At 54.8% G+C, this 21,990-nt stretch overlaps 1 protein-coding gene across 1 annotated transcript in view; it reads right to left on the reverse strand.

The window, feature by feature from the left end:
- PTGFRN (prostaglandin F2 receptor inhibitor) overlaps positions 1 to 21,230 on the reverse strand; it is an 83,119-nt gene extending 61,889 nt beyond the window's left edge. The window contains exon 1 of the mRNA XM_058302984.2: positions 21,108 to 21,230. Coding sequence (XP_058158967.1) covers positions 21,108 to 21,156 — 49 coding nt within the window. The 5' untranslated portion in view covers positions 21,157 to 21,230. The remainder of the gene's footprint in view (positions 1 to 21,107) is intronic.
- Between the last annotated feature and the right edge of the window lie 760 nt (positions 21,231 to 21,990).

Consider the following 21,990-nt stretch of genomic DNA (forward strand, 5'->3'; position numbering starts at 1 on the left):
ACCTGCAGAAAAGTCAAAGAAGTTGGGTGCTGAGAAAAGACAACTGAATTGATGACTAAGTGACCACCAGTAATCCTCAGATAAGTATATTTTCTTGACTTCATAGAAGTCAAGTGGAGAGGATGAGCCAGGAAAAGGGACTAATCAAAGATGTGAGGAAGAGAAGGCACAACTATAGAAAGATCCTGAAGCAGAAAAGAGGAGATGAAGGGCACAAGGAGAGGTTTGCCTTGGAAAGTCAGCTGCTAAGTTCCTCTGAGCACCTTTTAGGCACTGGGGTCACGTGGCCAAGAGTCCCTGTTCACAAAGAGCTTGCCTTCTAGTAAGGAGAGAGTGAGCACTGATAAATGCTATCAAGATAAAGCCGGAAGAGAAGCAGATGTGGCTCAAGCAACTGGGCTCCTGTCTACCATATAGGAGGCCCAGGGTTCGATTCACGGGGCCTCTGGGTAAAGATGACCTGGCTCACGCAGAGCGCTGGCCCACGCAGAGAGCTGACACAATAAGATGACGCAACAAAGAGACACAGAGGAGCGATGACAAGAGACACAGCAGACCAGTTTGCTGGGGTGGCACAAGAGAATCTGCGCCTATTTCCCACTCCAAAAGTTCTCAGGATCAGTTCCCAGAGCCGCCTGAAGACAAGCAGAACTGTACAGAAGAACACAGTGAATAGACAGAGAGCAGACAGCAAGCCCAAAAACAATGGGGGGGGGGGGGGAAGAATAAATAAAATAAATAAACCTTAAAAGAAAGAACATAAAGGCTTACTGCCATTTTGGAGGTGGAGAGTAAGACAGAGAAGAGCCAAGGATGCCCAGGCTTCCGGTTTAAGCATCTGGGTGCATGGCGATGCTATTTACTAAGATAAGAAGTAACCACAGGGAAGCAAATTTGTATCAGGCAAAGCTGGAATTCTCTTCTGGCTACTTTAAGCTTGAGGTGTCTATTGGGCATCTAAGTGGAGGTGAAATAGAATAGGGAGTTGGATACAAAAGTCTGGATCTCAGGGGAGAGGCCTCAGCTAGAGATATTCACTGAAGATTCATCAGCACACAGGAAACAATGTTACATGATTCCGTTGCTGGATGGCTCTGGGTTCTGGGCTTCCGGTTTCTTGGCTTCTGTCGCATAAAAGAATTGAAGGACATGCCATAGGGTAGGCAAGGGAGCAAAGAGTTTATTAAGGCACAAGAAAACGACAAAAGTACACGGTCCAAGGCATGGATTATGGGCTACTGCAGGGTGAGCTGCAAGGGGGACCCCAGGCCAGGGCTTTTTAAAGTCTGTGTGCTGCTCTGATTGGTTGTCCCACCTGTCAGTTCTCAGGGGGCCAATGGGGAGGCCTTTTGAGGGATCCAGGGCTTGCCTGGATCTCATTCCAGGTTCTCCCGGAATCTCTCAGGAGGTTTCCGGGTGCGGTCTCATGGCCGTGTTGTCTGTCAGCCATGCTGTCTGCCGGCCATGTTGCCTGCTGGGTCTTTAGCTGTGACCCAAGCCTTCCCTTTCCGTATACTAACCTGCCTCGATTCCACGTACATGAAATAGCTAGAATAAGCAAATGCAAAGAGAGGGAAAGTAGATTAAAGGCTACCAGGGACGGGGGAGGGGAGGGAATAGGGAGTTACGGCTTAGTGGGCCCAGAGTTTCTGTTTGGGGTGATGAGAAAGCTTTGGTAATAGATGGTGGTGGTGGCGGCACAACATTGTGAATGTAATGGATACCAGTGAATCGGGCACTTAAAAATCATTAAAATGGGAAATTTCATGTTATATATATGTCACCAGAGTAAAATTTTTAAAGAAGAGTCACCTGCACAATGCCGGTTTTTAAAGTACAGGGCTACAAAGGCAAGGGGGTACATAGAGGAGAAAAGAGCCCAAGACAGAGCTTGATACCTCACTTTTCTCAGAGGTTAGAAGGAGAAAAGGATGGGTGAAAACACAGAAAAGTCCTGAGGTGAAAAGCTGGAGGCCCCTCATGTAGGCTGGTCTCCACTGTCTCAATAAACCAGCAGAGAAGATGCTGAAGGCTGTGGAAAACTTTACATAAACATCACAAAACGAACCCAAAGGAGTGCTGGTGCAGTAAAGACACCATGACTGCTGGAGCCGTGGGTGGGCAGGTCTTGAGGTTTCCTCTAGCAAGATGCTAAGGCTCAGGCTCTGAGAAGACAGGTGGTGTGGATTACTCACACACGCACGAGGAACGGCAAAGCAGACCTGGCAGAGGGTGCTCCGAGGGCAACAAGCTCACTGCTGAAATGCTGACCACCAGGGTCTGCCCTGGATTTGGACCAAGGAGAGTGTGACTGGCCTGGGGGACTGGACAAAGAGGGCAAGTTCAAGACCAAGGAAATCCCAAGGAGGACTCAAAGTAGTGAAGGGAAGAGCCTGGGGTCCCAGAGCGAAACATGGGAGCAGACCATGGAAAAATGGAAAGGATTCTGAGGGATGACAAGGTCCCGGGTGTGGCCTCGTATCTCACAAAGTCGGCTATTCTCCCCAGGGGCAAAGATCACCAGAGGAGAGGCGTTCCAAGTCCTGGCTTGCAGCTAGCTGCAGGAAAAGAGGGAGTGGCAAGGCGGTTACTAGGAAGTGGCCAGCAGCAGGGCTGAAGAAAGGTGGGTCCAGTCATTTAAACCTGGTTCGCAATGAACAATTCAATGACAGTTTCTTTATCTAATGTCATCTGGAGTCATTCACACCCAGTCATCTTCTTTCAGCTCTCAGACCGGGATGAGCAGGAGGGTAAGTATCTAGTTCCCCAGGTCAAATGAGAACTTGGTGAGAGAAAGATGTGGCACTCCATTAGAATGGACAGGCTCTTCGTGATCAAGGCAACTTTGTTTAGCTTTTGCTGCCAAGATAACTATCACCTCGCATGCTCTAGACAGCAGTGGCAAGAAAGACGAACGAAATGCAGTGCCACCAGCGACTCAGGAACACCACCGCAAGCCACTCTGAAAGACCGGACCATTCTCTGAGCTCCTTAGCAGTGATGCACTAGATCTTACCGCTAGCCATCGCCTCCACTGCCATGGCCTCTGCGAGGTCCTGGGAGGCTGGAGTCATGCCACAACTTTCAATCTACATTATAGTATTGTAGGCTTTTGTACCATGTCAGGTTGGCTAGGCCAAACTGCATTTTTCAGAGTCCAGCTGCCTGTACAGTTTCAGACTAGACTTGGACTAAATCAGGGGGTTTATAACCAGGGTCCATGGGCCAGATTTCAGGGGGTCCATGAGCTTGAATTGAAAGTCAAAAAAACATTATTCTTACGGGGATGTGTCGGTGCAGGTGTTCATATAGTTATTAAATAATACACAGTGCAGTGTGGACTTAGTGTGATTTTCCTTTTGATGTAGCGTGTTCTGAGTGCAGTGGATTACTGCCTGCGGAAAAGGTCGATAAGGATGGCGGAGATGGTTTAATGACGCCGTGGGAAAACTCGAATTTCTAAACAGTTGCCAGAAATGACCCATTCGAACAGACATTGAACCGTGCTAGGTTATCAGGTATTGAAATTATGGGCAAGTTGTAAAACATAATTTTGAATAACCCTAAAATTTAAAGACAAGCTGATGTTGAATGTCATAGAATTATCTGCTGCTACATTCTGAGAAGGGGTCTTTGGTTTTCACCCAACTGCCAAAGGGGTCCTTGGAACAAAAAAGGTCAAGAGCCCCTGGACTAAAGAGAAATTCATGAGAGAACTGGGAGGTGGACGTCCGGTAGCGGGCATCACGTTCAGGGGGTCATCACAGTTAAAGGTGACGAAAGAGACGTAGACACACCAGTGGGTGACAGTAAGGGTCGGCTTCTCCTCACTTTTCTTAGTGCGCCTCTTTTCCTCCGTACTGACCAACAGGACCCCAAGACCAGCAGACGCTTGGCTGCAAACTCAGACGTGAGGCTGTGAAGAGGCCGGAACCCTTCCACAGGCCCACGCCAGCCTCCCTTCAGTCTCTCTCTGCCTGGCTCCCAGATTCCTCCGCCAGCTTAGCCTTGTCCACCCTTGCCATCTTCAGGAGGGCTGTCGGTGGTCCTTCCCTGGCCTCCAACTCCCCCACCAGAACTTCCCTTCCCCAGCTCCTCCCATAATGTGTAAGGCCGAACCCCTCTAAGAAATGCCTTAGGCCACATAATAACAGTGGGTGCAGTTCTCTGATGGAACCCTAGCTGATAACAGTCAACTAAGCTCTGAGTAGACAACTCTGCCCTTCAGGACTCGGTAATTGATAAAAACCACACTGACATTTATGGTTTTGCTTTGCAGTTTGCAAATCATGTTCACATGATTTAATACTCAACCTTGAAAGGATTAAATAAGGAAACTGGGGTTCGGAGAAGTAATATGACCAAACAACAACATCAACAAAGGAGATGCAAAAACCACTTTGAGGCAATCTACACTGGTGAGGAGCCAAAATAATTCAATAACCATGAAATGATTTAAACAACTCTGTCCAAGGACCACAGACAGAAAAAGCTGAGGCAAGATCTATCTACAAGGATTATTTCAGAGCAATCTATAAAATTAACAGCTGCTGGAGGCCCAAGCACTGCCCTGCATGCCTCGCTCTCAGCCATTTTCACTCCTCTCCCTGGCTTGGCCGACGCAGCCTGCCAAGTTCTGTGGGAACACCTGGTCCGCCTTTCAGCCTCCAGTTTAGAGATAATGAGGGGGCGGGGCCACTGGGTACATAGATTCAAACTGGATTTAAACTCTCGTGTGGGCATGATAAGCCCCTGAGAAAACTGTTGGTGAGATGCTCCCCTGCCCCTACCTGGGACAGCTCTGTCACCTCCCCGCTAATTTACTGTTTGCTACACCCCTTTCTGCTCTTCCTTTTCCCCATCCGTCCCTCTTCCCCGATGACGCTCTAAGCCTGCCCTGGACACTGGCAGGCGTCGTGCCCAGCTCCCCCGGTGGGGCTCACGTGTCCCTGGTGAGTGACATTGTTTGGCTTGCAAGGAATTGAAGAGAAAAGAGCTCTGGGTCCACATGCTCTTTAAGGAAAAAAAAAAAACTTTTATAACAATCTGACATTCCGTTCTTTCATTCGGCAAGTCTTCGCTGGACACCTACTGTGTGCAGACCCAGACCAGCAGGTGAAGCTGATGAGCCAGCACCTCGCGAAGGGCCAGGCTGATCAGGATGGCAGAGCAGAGCCGCTTCACCGAAAAGCCGTAAAGAAAGGACTTGGAGAATCTTCCAAAACATTAAGAAAACAAAGGAAACGAGGGACTTAAGAGTATTCCAGGGAATCTAGGCCAAAAAAAAAACAGCAATTCCCCTACTCCATGGGGCTTACTCCTCAGGTGACACCCAAGGCCCTTCACAATCTTACAGCTTTTCTCTCTAATCTCACCCCTTTCCCACTAAAGACCAAACAACTCAACTCTCCACACCAGCCACAAACAGTTCTCTTCATTCCTTAAAGGCTACCATGTCCTTACAAATGGGTATGCTTCTTGACTGGTGCCGTTCTCTCTACCTGAAACAAATTACACACGCCTCCTCTGCCAGACAGAAACGTACTGCTCATCAGGACCCAATGAGGCGGCGGACCTGGCCCAGTGGTTAGGGCGTCCGTCTGCCACATGGGAGGTCCACGGTTCAAACCCCGGGCCTCCTTGACCCGTGTGCAGCTGGCCCACGTGCAGTGCTGATGCGCGCAAGGAGTGCCCTGCCACACAGGGGTGTCCCACGGGCAAGTACTGCGCCCCGTAAGGAGAGCTGCCCAGCGTGAAAGAAAGTGCAGCCTGCCCAGGAATGGCGCCGCACACACGGAGAGCTGACACGGCAAGATGACGCAACAAAAAGAGACACAGATTCCCGTGCCGCGGACAAAGAAGACGCAGCAAATAGACACAGAGAACAGACAACTGGGGTGGGGGGGAAGGGGAGAGAAATAAGTAAGAATTCTTAAAAAAAAAAAACAGACCCAATGTGTGCACAGCGAGTCCTCACTGCTGAAGCTTTTCCAGATCCTTCCCCCAGCTGGGGCCCCACCCCAGCTCAGCACACGCCAGGCCACCAGCACGGCCACCCCAAGCTGCTAGGTGGTGACCCTGTGGCTCGTCCCCCATCCCTCGCTCAGGGAACTGGCGAGCGAGTGGCTGCCATCACCACTACCTCCAGGAGCTTCCCGGATCTGGGAGCCAGAACTGACCTCGGGGTCATCGTCGAGGTGTGCGAACAGGAGTCACTGCATCCCCCTACTTCAGAAACGCCCCTCCTCAAGTCCCCAGCACCTCGGGAAGCGACACCGTCTTAAGCGTGCCAGCCGGAATTCTGCCCCATCAGGGTCCACTACCATTCTGCCCTGCGGTTAGAGACCCCAGCTTCTGGGTGTTCGGGGTCCTGGCGGCAGGCTTCTAATCCAAACGGGAATCCAGAGCCTTGAAGGACACTTAAACAGGAAGAGGGGTGCGCACTGGTAGAGGAGCACGTCAGCTCCTTTTCCTGCAAAAGCACCTCTGCCTAAGTAGCCCCGAATGCCCACCCTCTGCTCTAAAACGGGGGTTTTAAATTCAAAGAAACACTATTCTTGTGGGGACATGTCGGTGCGGGTGTGACCTATTTATTAGATAATGTGCAGGATAAGAGAAGCCAACGTGGCTCAGTGGTTGAACACCAGCTTCCAGGGTTCAACTTCTGGCCTCAGTACCTAAAAAAACCCATATATACGTGTATATATCGGGAAGCGAATGTGGCTCAAACGATTGGGCTCCCACCTACCATACGGGAGGTCCCTGGTTCGGTTCCCAGTGCCTCCTACAGAAGGCAGTGAGCCGGCAGGACGGGCAGGCGCGGTGAGCTGATGCAACAACTTAGCAAGAGACGCAAGGAAAACATAATGAAAACTACGACAAGCCAGGGAACAGAGGTGGCTGGAGCGATCAGGCGCCTCCCTCCCACATCGGAGTTCAATTTCGGGCTCAGTTCCCAGGGCCTCCTAAGGAAATAAGGAAGATGAACAGACACAGCAAATGCCAACAACAAAGGGAGAAATAAAATAAAATAAGTCTTTATAAAATAATAATAATCTGCAGTATAGTGTGGACTTAGTAAGGGGTCCACAGTTTTCACCTGACTGGGAAAGGGGACCGTGGAACAAAAAAGGGTTACGAGCCCCTGCTTAAACCTACAGCATTTTTTTTTTTTTTGGTCTCTAACAATCCTTGAGCTCTTCTCCCGTGCTTCCTCTCTTCCAGAGTGTATGTCATGCCTCTACAGCTAGAATGCAAGCTGCAGGAGTCCAGGGGCTGCGTCCACATCTTTATGTGCCCAGAGTTCTAAACTACTGCCTGGCACAGGGAAGAATACAAATAACAGCTCTGAGCTAGGGAGGCAGCACAACGAGGCACACGCCGGGGGCAGCGGCACCAGCGCCCCTCCAGACGCAGGTCAGAGCCGGCTGCGTGCTCGAGCAGCAACAACAAGCAGACACCCCAGGAGTGGACCACAGCAGCCACCACGGGGCACCTGCAGCACGCACTGGAGCTGAGGACGCCGGCTTTTCCAGCATGTGGATAACCAAGACGACTCCCAGGAAGGGAGAGGGTGCCAGCTGGAGACAGGGAAGTTTGTGTTCACCCCACAAAGGAAGGAAGGGGTGGAGGGGCCGGAGAAGCCAAGGATTATTGTGTTTTCCACACAAGCTGCCAAGGGGAAAAAAAAACAGAAGAAAATCCACATGAGGAAGGATAGGGCTTTCTCATCCCTTCTTTTCAGTGTGCAGACTTCATTTTCTCCTCATTTACCCCCCAAACCTCTATCTTAGAAATGACATCACAAGCAATTCTTTTTGACATACTGTGACAGAAGCAAAAAACAAAACAAAACAAAAAAGACAGTGCACGTACTATGGGGTCAGAAAGCACAGAGAACCTCTGCTGCCCCGCTCCGAGTAAAGGCTGGCGCTAGAGCAGATTTTATACCTGCATGTTAAGCTCGTGTTATGTGTGCAGATGATGGACAGTCATTCACTCACAGGCCTTCTAAACGCATCACTTCATCATCAGACTTGAGTTCATACTGATGGGGAACAGACGGGGCCCCGCTGCCAGTCCGGGGTGAGCCAGACAACCGAGCACAGGAGCACAAAAGGACGGCCGTGCTCTAAGGAAAGGACGTGGCTCGATGAGCGCGACAACAGAGGCGCCGGCCAGCCCGGCCACGCTAGCCGCACCTCCGGGCCAGAGAGCGCTCTCACCTCTCCCGGGAAGTGGAGCTTGACTTGAGAGCAAAATGATCAAACAGTTGGCAACAATTCCAGGGCAAACGAGAACCAAAGGGAGGCAGTGTGTGTAAAGGTCACATATGGCATTTCCAAGAGTGCGGGATGCTGGGGAAAACGCCACGGAAAAGGAGTCGTCAAAACTTGACTACGGGGAGCAGGTGTGTGTAGCTCAGGGTTTGAGCGCCTGCTTCTCATGAACGGGGTCCCGGTTCAATCCCTGGGACCTCCTTAAAAAAAAAACAAACTTGACTGTGGGCTTAGTTTTCATGTGCTTTCACAAAGGGTTTTGAGGCCTGAAGGCCTTAAATGAACACATTTAACGGAACGCAGAGCTTGCCAGATGACTGCCACTTTCGTAGGCTCAAACGCACGTCCTCCGCGGGACCGCCACCTTCAGGCGGGTGGTAAGCTAACTCGGTCTCACCACCCGGGGCCACAGCCACGGGCGGCAGTGGATGGCACCTTGCTGCGCCTGTGACGCTCTCAAGGTGGGGTAAGAGCCCCTTCGCCCAGCTACTCACAAGCCAGGCATGCACTGAGCTTTCTGGACTCATCTCAGCGTTTCGGATCAACGTCCTTGAGGAATAAACTGTTATTAAAGTGGGACTCCAATGAATAGATCACGTGATGGCTTAAAACCGCCTTTCCACAGGAAACCAACTAAAAATCCTCCTTCCTCCCCTAAACCTGGTCTGTGGTCCCCATCAGGTGATAGTCAGTGGAAGAAATGCTCTGAAAAACGACCTAAGGGGAGCGTCAGGAATTGCTTCCTGAGCTGTCATCCTGTAGAAGCACCACCTGAAACACATTATGGCCTGACTTGTCATCTAACTGGGCAGGCTGGCTCCCTGGGAGCCCCAGGACTCCCCAGTGTGGGATCTGAGGACCTGTTCACACACTTCCTCTCCACCAACCCCCTCCCCAGGGTTTAATATACTTATCCTCTGAGGCCCCTCCTGCTTTTCCAGCTCAAGCCAGCCAATCCCCGAATGGGAGGACAACCTGGCCGGTTATCTCCCCCACCTCTGAGAAGCCACGCCCATCATCTTCACACCTGACATGCTTTACCTGCCCCTGTCCCACCTGCCCAACGGAGCTCCTTCACATCACCTCCTGGCCTCCATTTCATCCCTGTCATTCTGACAATGCCCACTCGCATAGCCATCTAATAAGTCAACCACTCAGACCTTTAACAAGCACTTGCAGGGGAGCCGATGTGGGCCAGCAGTTGAGCACCTACTTCCCACAATGGAGGTCCTGGGTTTGGTTCCCGGTGCCTTCTGAAAGCAAACAAACAACAAGCAAACAAACGAAGAAGCCGACTCAGGGGAGCCGGTGTGACTCAGTGGCTGAGCACCAGGCTCCCACGTATGAGGCCCTGGGTTCAATTCCCCGCTCTGGTACCTCAAAAAAAACAACAACAACAAAACACCTACAGACCATTCTGCTGCCCTCAGAACGCCAGGAACAACAGATGCCGATGTTAACAAGACGGGACCCAAGGTACAGGACGAAGGCCTCGTCTTGCAGCGTAGTCATAGTTGGCCGCAACTTCTTTACTCCTCCAAGGTCACAGCGACAGTTCACGTCAACTAACATTACAAAGCACCCACCACCGGCCAGTCTGCTGGGCCCTGGGGTCCTTCTTTTTTCTGTTGCTACCATAGTACCTTCTATTTCCTGTGCCCCGACTGTAGACGTACCTCCTGACTCTGCATGTAAGATGGTGCTAACAGGTGCCTCTTCCCTCTGCCTCTCCTCTCTCACCCCTTTCTAACGTCCATAAGCTACGCCTTTGTTCCAAATCTACATTTTGTTCTGTAAATGTAATTAAATCGTCCATAGATTGATTCTAAAGCCAATCCAGAGTTCTGCGGGTGGTTTTTCTTTTTTTTTTTTTAACCATGTTAAGTATTGACTCTTGTGGGCCACAGCAGGCCCCAGATGGTAATTCCTCTTTCATGAGTTCAGGTTCCGAGCCCTGGCCACTCAGGGACCAATGTTCAGCGCTGTGTTCTCAACCTGGAAATTATTGTAGGGATTTGCCAGCCAAAGAGGATGGAGTATAATGTCTTCTAATAAAGAAGAAACCGTGTGGATGTGCCAACCTTCAGTAAACGGAAAAATGAGTATCTGAGCCAAACTTGTTTTGTTATTTTGTTATTGTTGTGCCTTTTTTTCCCTACTCCCCACTGCAATATAAGTAAAGTGGCAGTGGCAGTGTACTAGACAGACCCCAACTCAGCTAACATTCTGTTCTTAGCGCATCCTAGAGAGGCAGGGCATTTATAAGGCATCAAATATCACCACTTTATCTCCAGGACAGCACAAGATAGCCAGCTCTTTCAAACGCCCCCCAGAACTGACTGCCAGAGGATTTTTGGTAAGCCTCAAGGACACTGGCATCCAAGATGAGCGAGATAACAGCACGGGGCTTAGCAGCAGCAGCAGCAGCAGCACCACAAGGGAGCCAGGGAAGGCGGGCAGCAGCCCACGTGCAGTGGGGACTGAGGCTGTGAATGCAGACTGCTACCAACACTGCGGGTTTCCCAGAACGTGTCCTTTTCATTGGGACTGTGTCCAACACCAGTTCAAACTTTCCCTTTCAGACGAAGGGGAATAAAAGGAGGTCCCAGGAGCAGATGTAGCTGTGGTTGAGCGCCTGCTTCCCATGTACAAGGTCCCGGATTCAATCCCTGGTACCGCCTACAAAAAATGTACTGCAGAGAAAGGAGGTCCCCAAACACTGGGAACGCATTTCTTGATCAATTAAGGCCACTGATTGGAGTGTTATAAAATCCAAAGGAGTGTCGCTTTCTGGACGTATCTCCAGATGCCTGCATCTCATCCTGCAGTGATCTGGAATGTTTAAGGAAAAGGAGAGCCCACAGGGCACAGCCATCTACCAGGCTCTTCCAGCACTCACAGGCTAAACGTGGAAGAGAACACGAGCCCCACTGCCGGAGCGTTGACACTTGATTACTGAACCAGCTTACTCAAGGCTGACATCCTCAATCAAACTACAAGAAACAGCCTGTCCGCCAGAAATGCTTTATTGGTTTTACTGTTTCTGGGGAACCCTGACTTTCCCCCCAAATCTGCCTGACAGCCCAGTTACCCTGGTAGTGAGGACACGTGCTAGATTCCAGCATACCCCCAAATCCATGTCCTTTCCAGCACCTGTTCACCTTCCTTGGAAAGAGCATCTTTACAGATGTGAGCAGTTAAAATGAGGCCATTCTTAGTTAAGACGGGCCCTAAATGCAGTGACTGGCGTCCCTGTAAGAGAGGAAGAGGACACAGAGTCACACACAGAGGGAAAAGGGCCTAAACAGACTACACAGGACCCGGAGCGATGGAGGTAGAAGCCAAGAGCATCAAGACTGCCGGCAACCTCCAGAGGCTGGGAAGAGGCCGGGACGGCACTTCCCCAGTGCCTCCACAGCTGACACCTTGATTTCAGGCTTCCAGCTTCCCAGGACTACGAGAGAATCGGTTTTAAGCTACCTCGTTTGCAGTACTTTGCTAGAGCAGCTCTGGGAAACTAGTGCAGGGCACTTCCGTAACCTGGAGAACTGGTGGAAATGCCCACCCTTCACAGCACAGGAAAGGAGCTGGAGTGAGAAAGGAGCTGCTGACCCAGGGACAGAACAAGCAATTCCAAGATCCCCCCTCGGCACCCACCCCTCGGTGGAGGAGGGGCCAGGCAGCCGCGAGGACGGAGCACGGGCGGAGGGCAGGAGAGCTCGGCAAGGTGGGCCAGGCGCCCGGGCAGCTGGGGCTGGGCCAGCAGCCCACATGGCCGGCAGCGGGGGTCAGCATGGATGCGAGGAGTGCTGGAGACGAAGGGGGCCTTTGGGATCAGCTAGCCCTACCCCTTATGTTACGGGGACTAGGAGCTACTGAGCAACTTGTCCAAGGTCACAGAACCAGCGAGGGGAGTAACTACAGCCAGAATCCAAGCCTCCTGTCCGAAAAGACAAGGAAACCAATGTTACCAGATTTTTGCTAATGATATCAATTTCCTCCCACGTGTTTGAAGATATCTTTTGATGCTGAACAATCTGGACTCACAGAGGCAGAAGAGGGTGGCGCAGGTATGAGCCCACACCTGGAGCCAGAACACCTGGATGTGAATCCCAGCAGCTCTGCCGTTCTCTGTGTGCCCTCAAGTAGGAGAGCCACCTTTCTGTGACTCAGTTTCCTCATCTATCAAATGGGGGTAATAGCAGTACCTATAGCATGGGGTTAGGAGGGCTACTGAATGAGTCCACCTATGGAAAGTGGAGTGCCTTGCACAAAATAAGTGCTAAATATAAGGGGTCGCTATTACTGGGGGAGAAAATAATCCCGATTGGTTCCTTCCCAGCATACCTGTCCCCCAAACTCCAATCACCTTAGTCACGGGTTACCATCTTTTTCCTAAAAGCACTGGGGGGAGCGGAGGTGGGTCAAGCCAGTGGGCACCTCCCTCCCAAGTGGGACGTCCCCAGTTCGGTTCCCAGTGCCTCCTAAAAAGAAGACGAGCACACAACGAACAGACACAGAGAGCAGACAGTGAGCACAGAACAACAAGGGGGAAGAAATAAATACATAAAGTAAGTCTTTTAAAAAGCACCTGGGGCTAATGCTTCTAAAGCGTTTCACTGTTGTCTCTGTCCACTCAGGCCCATTCTAATCAATATTAGGGCTAAATTCATCAAATGGAATAAGCGACAAAAGAAAACTCCAGATGATCCTTCTTTTGGCTACTGCCCACACAGCCTAGCACCACCGCCAGATTTCAACTTCCAAACCCTCCAAGTCAGAAGCTCTCCCTTTTTGACCCTGACCTCTTCTGTCTCGCCGACCTCCTCCCCTGGCCCTCTTTAGATGCCTTCTCACCCTCTTCACACCCTCTAGTCCCTCAATCCTCGGCAGATTCATCAGCCCCTGCAGCTCCACTCCCCCTCACTCACCTGCCTACCCCACCTGGACTTACAGGCCAGCCTTGTCTCTGAGGTTCTCACCAGCACTAGATCCCTCTGTCCTTTACTCTCCCACTCTCATCCCATGGCAAGACCACACCACGTCCCTCCCTCCCGCTCCCAGGCTGCCAAACTCCGTAGGCTGAAGTCGTGAGGCCCGGCTCACCGTCTGCTCAACACGTGCTGTCTTCCCACGGAGCTCAGCCCTCGCCTGCCCTCCTCCAGCCCTGACTCTGCTCATGGCCTTTGCCAGAGAAGTTAAGAAATGTGGCCAATGAACAACAGGTGGTATACACACAGTGGAACAGTATTTAGCTGCAAAAAGGAACGAAGTTCTGATACATGTTACTGCATGGATGAGTCCTGAAGACATCATGACTGAGTGAAATGAGTCAGACACAAAAGGACAACTATTGTATGACTGCACTGATAGGAAATACCTAGAATACGCAAATTCATAGAGACAGAAAGGAGACTGGAGATTACCAAGGACTTTGGTAGGGGGGGATGGGGAGTTATTGCTTAGCGGGTACAGAGGTTCTGTTTAGGGTGAAGAAAAAGTTTTGCCAATGGATGGTGGTGGTGGTGGCACAATATTGTGAAGGTGATTAATACCACTCAATTTTACACATGGAAGTGGTTTAAAATGGTTTAGGGAGGAAGGAAGGAGGGAGGGAAGGCGGGGTCCCTAGCAGGTTCCCACTGCTAAGAGCCAGGATTCAAACAGAGGGCTAATCCCAAAGCCTGAACCTCAGTGTTTTTCTCTACACAGTGATTTTCAACTAGGGGTTTGGTGTGGGAAGGTTATAAAGGGCACAGATCGTTTTGAGTCACACATATAATGGTTAATTTGTAAATCAAACTACTGAAATCTAAGCAGACAGGAATGAGAAAATGTGGGCTCTAAAAAGCCCCCCAAAAATCCCTACACTGGAGACCACCAAACAGCCCAAGACTCCAACATAGTTCCCACTCATCCACATGGAAGAGTAGGCTAATCCCAGCCATCCACACGGAAGAGTAGGCTAATCCCAGCCATCCACACAGAAGAGTAGGCTAATCCCAGCCAAACTCGTGGAAGAGTAGGCTAATCCCAGTCATCCACACAGAGAATAGGCTAATCCCAGCCACCCACATGGAAGAGTAGGCTAATCCCAGCCACCCTCATGGAAGAGTAGGCTAATCCCAGTCATCCACATGGAAGAGTAGGCTAATGCCAGCCACCCTCATGGAAGAGTAGGCTAATCCCAGTCACCCACACAGAGAATAGGCTAATGCCAGCCACCCACATGGAAGAGTAGGCTAATCCCAGCCATCCATTTGGAAGAGTAGGCTAATCCTACCCATCCATATGGAAGAGTAGGCTAATTCCACCCATCCACATGGAAAAAGACATCCAGAGGAAGACGAGGGGAGGTTTTTAAGATGTGCAGAGAATGGATGGGAACACACAGAGGTCTAGCTGGTGTCGGGGATTCTGCGGCCACCCTTGGGGGCGCAGCGACTTCACACCCGCACCGCCCCCACCTCTGCCTTGTCTCCCACTCGCCAAGGCCAGGGCCTCCATTGAGTCCGCCTTCCCTGGGGCCGCGCCCAGCGGTGGTCCTTGCTGGTCCCTCTCGAGCCCCCTCTCCACTGCAGTCTCCCAGGGCCCCTGGAGGCCTCGGAGGCCCCTTGGTTCCTGCTCAAGGGGCCTGGCCCCGCTGCCACCGTGATCTCCTGGTGGCACCCTCGGAAGAGTGGGCTACGCTGGCTGTGCTCACGGAGCTCCTCCCCCCACTCCCTCCTGTCCCTCCGTGATGGGGCTTTCTCCTAACGATCACCACAATTTAGTCTCCAGAGCCAAGGTCTTCTCTTTGGTCTGTGTCTTCCGGTGTGCAGCAGCCTCTGACCCACCCCTCTTTTACCAGCTCCACCCGCACCCACCCCGGGAGGCTCCCAACGGCACCCTCTCCTGGCTCCTCTCCCACCTCCCTGGCCATTCCTTCCGCGCTGTCTCTTCTCTGTCCTGCTCCTGGTCGCAGCCGTCCCCAAGGGCCAGTCCTTGGCCTTCTCCCCGTCATCCGGGCAGGGCTGGACTCAGACACCACCCTCCAGGGCATCTACTGCGTCCTGTCCCAGCATTTCAGGGCAGAGCGGAGCCTGCTTTCTTCCTTGCTGAACCCCCAGCACTCAGAAAAATGCGTGGCATGGAGGGGTGGGCACTGGCTCAAGACTCGAGGAACAAATGAACGAGCAACTCATCCTATCGTCTGAGCTGCGCACCTGCCAGTCTCCAAACAGCCCGCCCCAAGGCTGGGGTGAAGGGCTGCGCTTCCCAGGTGAAAGGCGGGGCTGCCTATCCTCCTGGAACCCCAGCAGACAGGAGACGACAGCATCTGCATGGCTCTCTGGGTAAATGGGGCGTCCAAAGGCGGCGCTGGCCAGTGGGAGCCGCCGGCGTCTGTGCAGCGGCACATGTACCGCCCACCTGAGGCCCTACGGTCCCTTGCCATGGTGCTCTGCTGGGAAGTTCTGGCCAATTTCCCACCCAAATGAGAACAAGGAAGAGCCGTTAGCAGGACCTCCTTGGCTTGGTCTCGCTTTTAAGATCTGAGAAGCAACCCACCTGTCCACACACTGCCTTACTTTATTAGGATTCAAAGGCAGCACACATTCTGAGCTGTGCCTGGGACCCCTAAGCACACTGCTGCTCTTCCTGGTTCTAAGTCAAGTTCACCCTAGACTTTGCAGCCGTACTTCCCTGAAATATCCCAAGAGATGCAAATGCCTTCACGTTCTCTGCTTATCAAGGTGTGAAACAGGATGCCATTAAAGTGCCAGAACATCATATTTAAACTTGAATCATGCTGCTTAGTGACTCCATCATCTAGCACAAACACTTAGGGAGTAGTGTGGGGAAAATCAGCATTCGAAGAACACAAACGGATGCCCGGTTTACAGCGCTGTCATCTCTGGTCCACTGGATCTCACGCTGCTGGGGCACGACGGCTGCCGACTGGGCGGGATGCCGTGGCTTCCCAGACCACAGTTGGCGTGGGGAAAGAGCGCCCAACATCTACAGCCACCGACTGCGCCAACCGCAGCGCCTCACCTTTTCTGTACGATAAATTAGGAAGAAATTTTGCCGGTGCCAAGTTATTTTCCCCAAGCAGAGTCAAGTGGCCTTGTTACCGTGCCTTTAAGAAACCAACGCAATTAAACTGAACAGTTATGAACTGCACTGACAGCTTCCCCCAACCTCATCTGAAAAAGTGAGGCGCACACACAGACAAGCACACACCTTATTTAGCTGCCAGACGCAGCGCCAATAGGAAAGTGCACAATCTAGAGGGGAAACGGCAGCTCAGCAGCTCATCACTAAAACAAAGTAGTCCTCTAAATGCCCACCAGCCCCGCGGCCTCGTAAGGAATGGCCAGTGACAAGGAGAGCTCCTATTCAGCAGGCTAATAAGAATAATTACAGCCAGGGCAGGCATTCATCAGCCTGGCAGATACAGGAATTCTGTTAACAAGGCTAAAATGAGTGCCAAGCACTCTCTGAAGGCCACGGCACCTCAAAGCCCGTTAGGCTGGGTGGATTCAGAAGGGATCCTCCTGCCAGCCGGCCTCGTGCTCGCGTTCAGCCCCCTTCCTCCGTGCAGACGCGGGGCCCTGCGAGGGCGCTCCTCCAAGAATCACCTGCCACTTCAGGAACGGTGTCTGGGCCGTGGTCACCTTAAGCCCTCCCAAACATAGCTGTGCTTCTGCCTTCAAACCACGATTATCCTTCCTCTCCTAGACCAGTCTCAAGGAGCACACAGCACAAGGTCACGGCCAACCCCAGCCAGCATTTCCTCCGCAGAAGCAAGAGGGAGACCTGGGATCAAATTCCGCCCGGCTCTGGAGTAGCGACCTGACCCTGGGTAAGTCGCTTCGCTGATCTGGCATCAGTTTCCTCATCTGTGACATGGGGGATATAACAGCGCTTCTTTCCAGGTGCTGCTGTGAGGATTAAGTAAGAGAATGGAGGTAAGAGCCTGTCACTTGAATTGCACGCTATAAATAGTAGCTATTATTACTCGGTGCCTACGAGGTGCTGGCTCCTGCGAAGCAGTTCTGAGAAAGGAGCAGGCAGAGCACTGCACAGACAGACACACACGCCGCGTGGGAGCGGCCACGGCGGAGGGGCCTGTTTTCCTTTCTCCTTACCTCCTTCCCCGCTGGCGGCTACTGGCTTCCCACCCGGATCTCCCTTCTCCCGCGGGGGCTGGCACACGGCTGCCCGGCATTGCCCTGCCTCCCCGGGGGCTGGTGCAGCGTGGCACTCGACACTCCATGCGTGGATGCCGGGTGCCACTGCCACACTCAGGCCCGCGGCCTGCCGCACCGCCTCCCCCGGGCGCCCGCTAGCTTCTCGGGGCTGCAGCAGCGCGGAGCACAACCACCGGTCCTGGAAGCCACGGGCTGGGGACGGCGGAGCCCGGCAGCCGGGGTGAGGGCGTGGGGCAGGGCTGGTGCCCCCACCCCCATCCCAAACAGCCCCGGGCCTCCTGCTGTCTGAATCGCTGGGCGCTGAGTCTATCGGAGCAGCGTCGCCTTCCTAATTAATACAGCACCCTTCCGCATTATTATAACTTTGAAATAGAGATGCGAGACGTTTGTAACTTAAAACCTAGTCTGAGGGATTTTAAAAAATAAAGACACGAAGTGACAGCACATCTTACTCGTTCTCCACAACCACTGTGGCTGCCACTCTCCAATTCACGTTCCACACCGACGCCAGAGCTGTCCTCCTCCAACACGTGCCACTGTGTCCCATTCTCCTCCCTCCCCTGCAAACCTTCAGTGGCTATTTACTGCTCACAGATAAAGGGACAAGTATGTATTTATTCAGAAGGCTAGCCAGTATTTATCAAATGCCGACCATGCACCACGCAGCCTATTAGTAAGGGGGTACTATAGTAAGCAAGACCGACAAGGGGGTCCCCGCCCCAAGGGGCTACCACCTGGGTAGGAGTCAGATGAGGGAACAGAAGATGACAACGTGCTAAGTAAGTACTGCGCCCGGAGAAGCCCGGGCCACCCGGCAGCCCCCACGGGTCCACGCCCACGCCCCGTGGCCCCGGCTTCTAGGAGGCCGCGGAGCCTGCGGTTTCTCCCTCACTGCATCCTCCTCCCGCTCCAGGCCCAGGAACTCAAGCCCCGGGTGGGAACCAACCACGAGCTTTCACTCAGCCACTCTGTCCTCCCCGGAGCCCAGAGAACCCTTTCGCTCTTCCTTTCAACTGTCTTTATTCTCAAGGCCCAGCTCCTCAGCAGAGCCAGCCCCAGTCCTCACGTCAAGGGATCACCCTCTCCACTTCCCCCCGGAACTTGGTCTCTCTGTCAGGTACTCCCTTCTGCCGCCCAGGGAGCTGTCTCAGGGTCCGCCCACTCGAGGAGCTGCGTCCCGGGCATTTGTCTGCAGTTGCCCGTACTGAATGCACTCTTAGGGGCACAGTGGGCACTTGAGAAATGCCGTATGAAATGGACGGACAAGACAGGGCGCGCACAGGTAATGGAAGGGACAGCCTGCTCTGCGAGGCCGAGTAGGTACTGGAGTGACGGCAGCGGGTGGACTTAAGCACGCTTCATGAAGTGCATTTTAGGGACTAATGGAAATGCACAGGCAAGGAGAGGGGAGGAGGAGGGCACATCCCAAGGCCCCCCGAAACGGAAGGGCCGGAAGGTTCTAATATAGTCCATGTAAAGAATAGCGAGCAGCTTACCTAGAATGAAGGGTCTGAACCAGTGAAGGTTAGGGGTGGGGATGGGGAAGAAGGGGGGAAGGAACACAAGGAAAACATAAGGAACCAACGAACAAAAGCAGGAACCCCAAAAAAGTGATCCTTTAGAAAAGCGATGAGCCGAGAAAGTCAACCAGGAAGAGGGCAGAAGCCACCCCCTACGGGGACTGGGCTAGGGCGGCAGATGCAGAAGCGGAAAGAAGGGAGAAGCATGAGCCCGTGCTAGGAAAACGCACAGAACGGAGGCACTGCGTGAAGGTGGCAAAGATAGCAGTGACGCCAAGGTCACGTCCAGGCTGCGACACGGGAGGAAGCGCGACCTTGCGGATGGCCCTGCTAAGGTTCAGGACCAGTGCTGGGCTCGAGTGCCTTAAACAGGAAGGGCTTCCTAGAGGAAGCCTGCAACCACAGGCGTGAGAGTCTGTGGGCGCAGCTATGATGTGGACCATCAAATTCAGACAACGGTGGGAAGAAAAGGCGCTCGCCAACAGCACTGCAGAAATTCCCTGTGTGGAGCCGACACGAAACGTCCGGCCAGGGCAGGACCCGCTGGTGTAGAACCGAGACCTCCCCAAGCTGTCTTTCCTCACTTCTGCTGGCTTCTGCCAGCCTCTCCTTGGCGCCTTTCCCTTTTCTTCCTTACCATAGTTACTCAAGGGCATTCTTTTCAAACTTCCACCTCACCCCAGCCTCTTAACTGGTACACAGGTTGCGCACTGCACAGCTCTAGGGGACTCAATCACACAGACTATGAAATGAAGAGCCGCTCCAAGATTTGTGCAGTGCACAACCCTAGGTCGTAGCCCTGCTTTCCTGAAACACATGAATCAATTAACGGGTGTAGGTTATCTCCCGCAGCATGCAACAAACAGGACTTACAAGGGTCCCAGAGTGGAAGGGGAAGATTAAAAGCACTAGGATCAGAGACCACAGAAGAGATGCCGGGAGTTTAAGGGAAAGGGCTGGGAGCTCTCTGCATACAGGTGGTACCTGAAGGCAGGCGGCTGGATGAGCCCTTAGGAAATGAGAAGGACCCTCAGAGGTGAAGAAGAAAACACAGCTGCAGCCAGAAAGCCCGGTGGGCCAGCAGCAGCAGTCCAGGGGCTGGGTCAGCCCGAGGGGAGAGGCTACGCAGGCCTCCCCTGGGCGCCCTCCACCGGGACATAAGTGGAAGGAGCCATGTGCCCCGACGCAGCTGGGAAGACCCCCCCGGCTCTGCAGTCTGCAGAGCTCTGCCTTCCCTAGGGCTTAGAAGCGAGCCGCCGTCAGCGCCAAGCAGGATTCGAGTTGTCCCGGGGGCCACTGACCGAAGGCATCCGTGAGTGGCCCAGCAACTAAAGGCGAGGCCCGGGGTGCCAGGCACTGCAGGCCCCAGGTCCTTCTGTGGCTGGTGCGGAAAACCACGTGGATCCCCGTGAAGATGGAGCCCGTGCAGGGAGCGGGTGGGAAACGGAAGAAAAGGCTCCAAAGCTTCCTGGGGGCGGGGAAGGGCGCCGGCCCCAGGACCGCGCGGGCACCCGGGGCGCCGGGCGCGGGAGGCCGGGACAGAAAGGGGAGGCGAAGTAACAGGTAGGAAAAGTTGGGGAAGCCGGGGCTCGGGGGCTCCGCGTCCACGCGCCGGCGGCGGCTCCCCGCACGGCTCCGGGCGGCGGCGGCAAAGGAGCCGGCCGCGCGGGAATGCGGGCAGGCTGGCCCGCGGCTCTCCACGGCGCGCTCGGGGCCGCCCCCGGCCGTGGGGGAAGCAGGCCTGGGGGTGCTCCCCCTCCCGGAAAGGGCAGCTCGCGGGGTGGGCGCGAGCGCAGGGGCTCGCCGGCGGCGGCGGGGCGGGGAGCCCGGGCTCGGGTTTCCGCCCTCCAGCCGGGGCCGCGCGCGGGGGCCGCGGGCACCTTCCGGCCCGGGAGTTCAAGGTGAGCGGGCTCCCCGCCGCCAACAGGTAGGGAGGGCTGCGGGGGCGGCGGCCCCGGGCGCTCTCCAGCCCCCCGCGGGGCGAGGCTGGGCCTCGCGGGCCGGCGACCTGCCCAGCGCGCGGGCCCGGGGGGATCGGCGCCCCGCTCGGGACGGCCCCCCGCCGCCCGCCCCGCCCGGCCCCGCGCCCCAGGCCCCGCGCCGCGCGCACTCACCGAGCGCCAGCAGCGCCAGCAGCAGCGGCCTCGGCGCCGGGCGCCCCATGCTCGCCGGGCGGCGCCGCGCTCCCCGCCGGCCCGCCGCGCCCCGCGCTCCTCCGCCGCCGGCTCCGGCGGCGCCCGAGCCCGCGCTCCCCGCCGGGCCGCGCGCCCGCTCCGCTCCCGCTCGGCAGAGGAACGCGGCGCTGGGCGGGCGCCCCTCGGCGCTCCTCCTCCCGCCTCCTGCCCTCCGCCCGCAGGCCGGGCCCGAGCCGGGCGCGGGGGCCGGGCGCGGGGGCCGGCCCGGCGGATCCGAGCGCGCAGCCCCGGCCGCGCCCCGCAGGCAGAGGCAGCGCCGCCGCGCCCGCCCGCGCCCCCCGCCCGGCGCCGCGCCAGCGACACCCACGAAGTTCCCCGGCCCCTCCCCGCGCCAGGTAACCGGGGAGCGCGGGGCCGCCCGCTTAAAGGGGAGGAGGCGCCGGCGCCCCCACCCCGCGGTCAACTTTCCTCCGACCTTTAAAAGTTGGCCTAGGAACGACGAGTCTGGAAGTGCCGTCCCTTTAGGCCCAGCCCGGGACACCCGTGGTCGCGGCACGCGGGAGCCACCCACGCGTGTCGGCGAAGCCCGCGGCCCACCCCCCTGAGCGAGCTGAGCAGCGCGCGCTCCGGCCCCGGCCCTGAGGAGTGCTTGGAGGGCTGGAAGGACAGGGCCTTTCCAGGCCACGGACCCCCGTCCTCTATTTTACAGAGGCCCAGAGTGCTCAGGTGACTCCACCACGAGGCCCGAGGACACGCAGCAAAGTGACAGGACCAAACCCAGGCTTCGGGGAGCCTCTTGGCCACCCTGAGTCCCCATTCCCCCCAGGGGGGCCGCGGCACTGCCCAGGACAGCTTCCCACCC

Source organism: Dasypus novemcinctus, chromosome 9 (genome assembly GCF_030445035.2).
Source record: "Dasypus novemcinctus isolate mDasNov1 chromosome 9, mDasNov1.1.hap2, whole genome shotgun sequence".
NCBI lineage: Eukaryota > Metazoa > Chordata > Mammalia > Cingulata > Dasypodidae > Dasypus > Dasypus novemcinctus.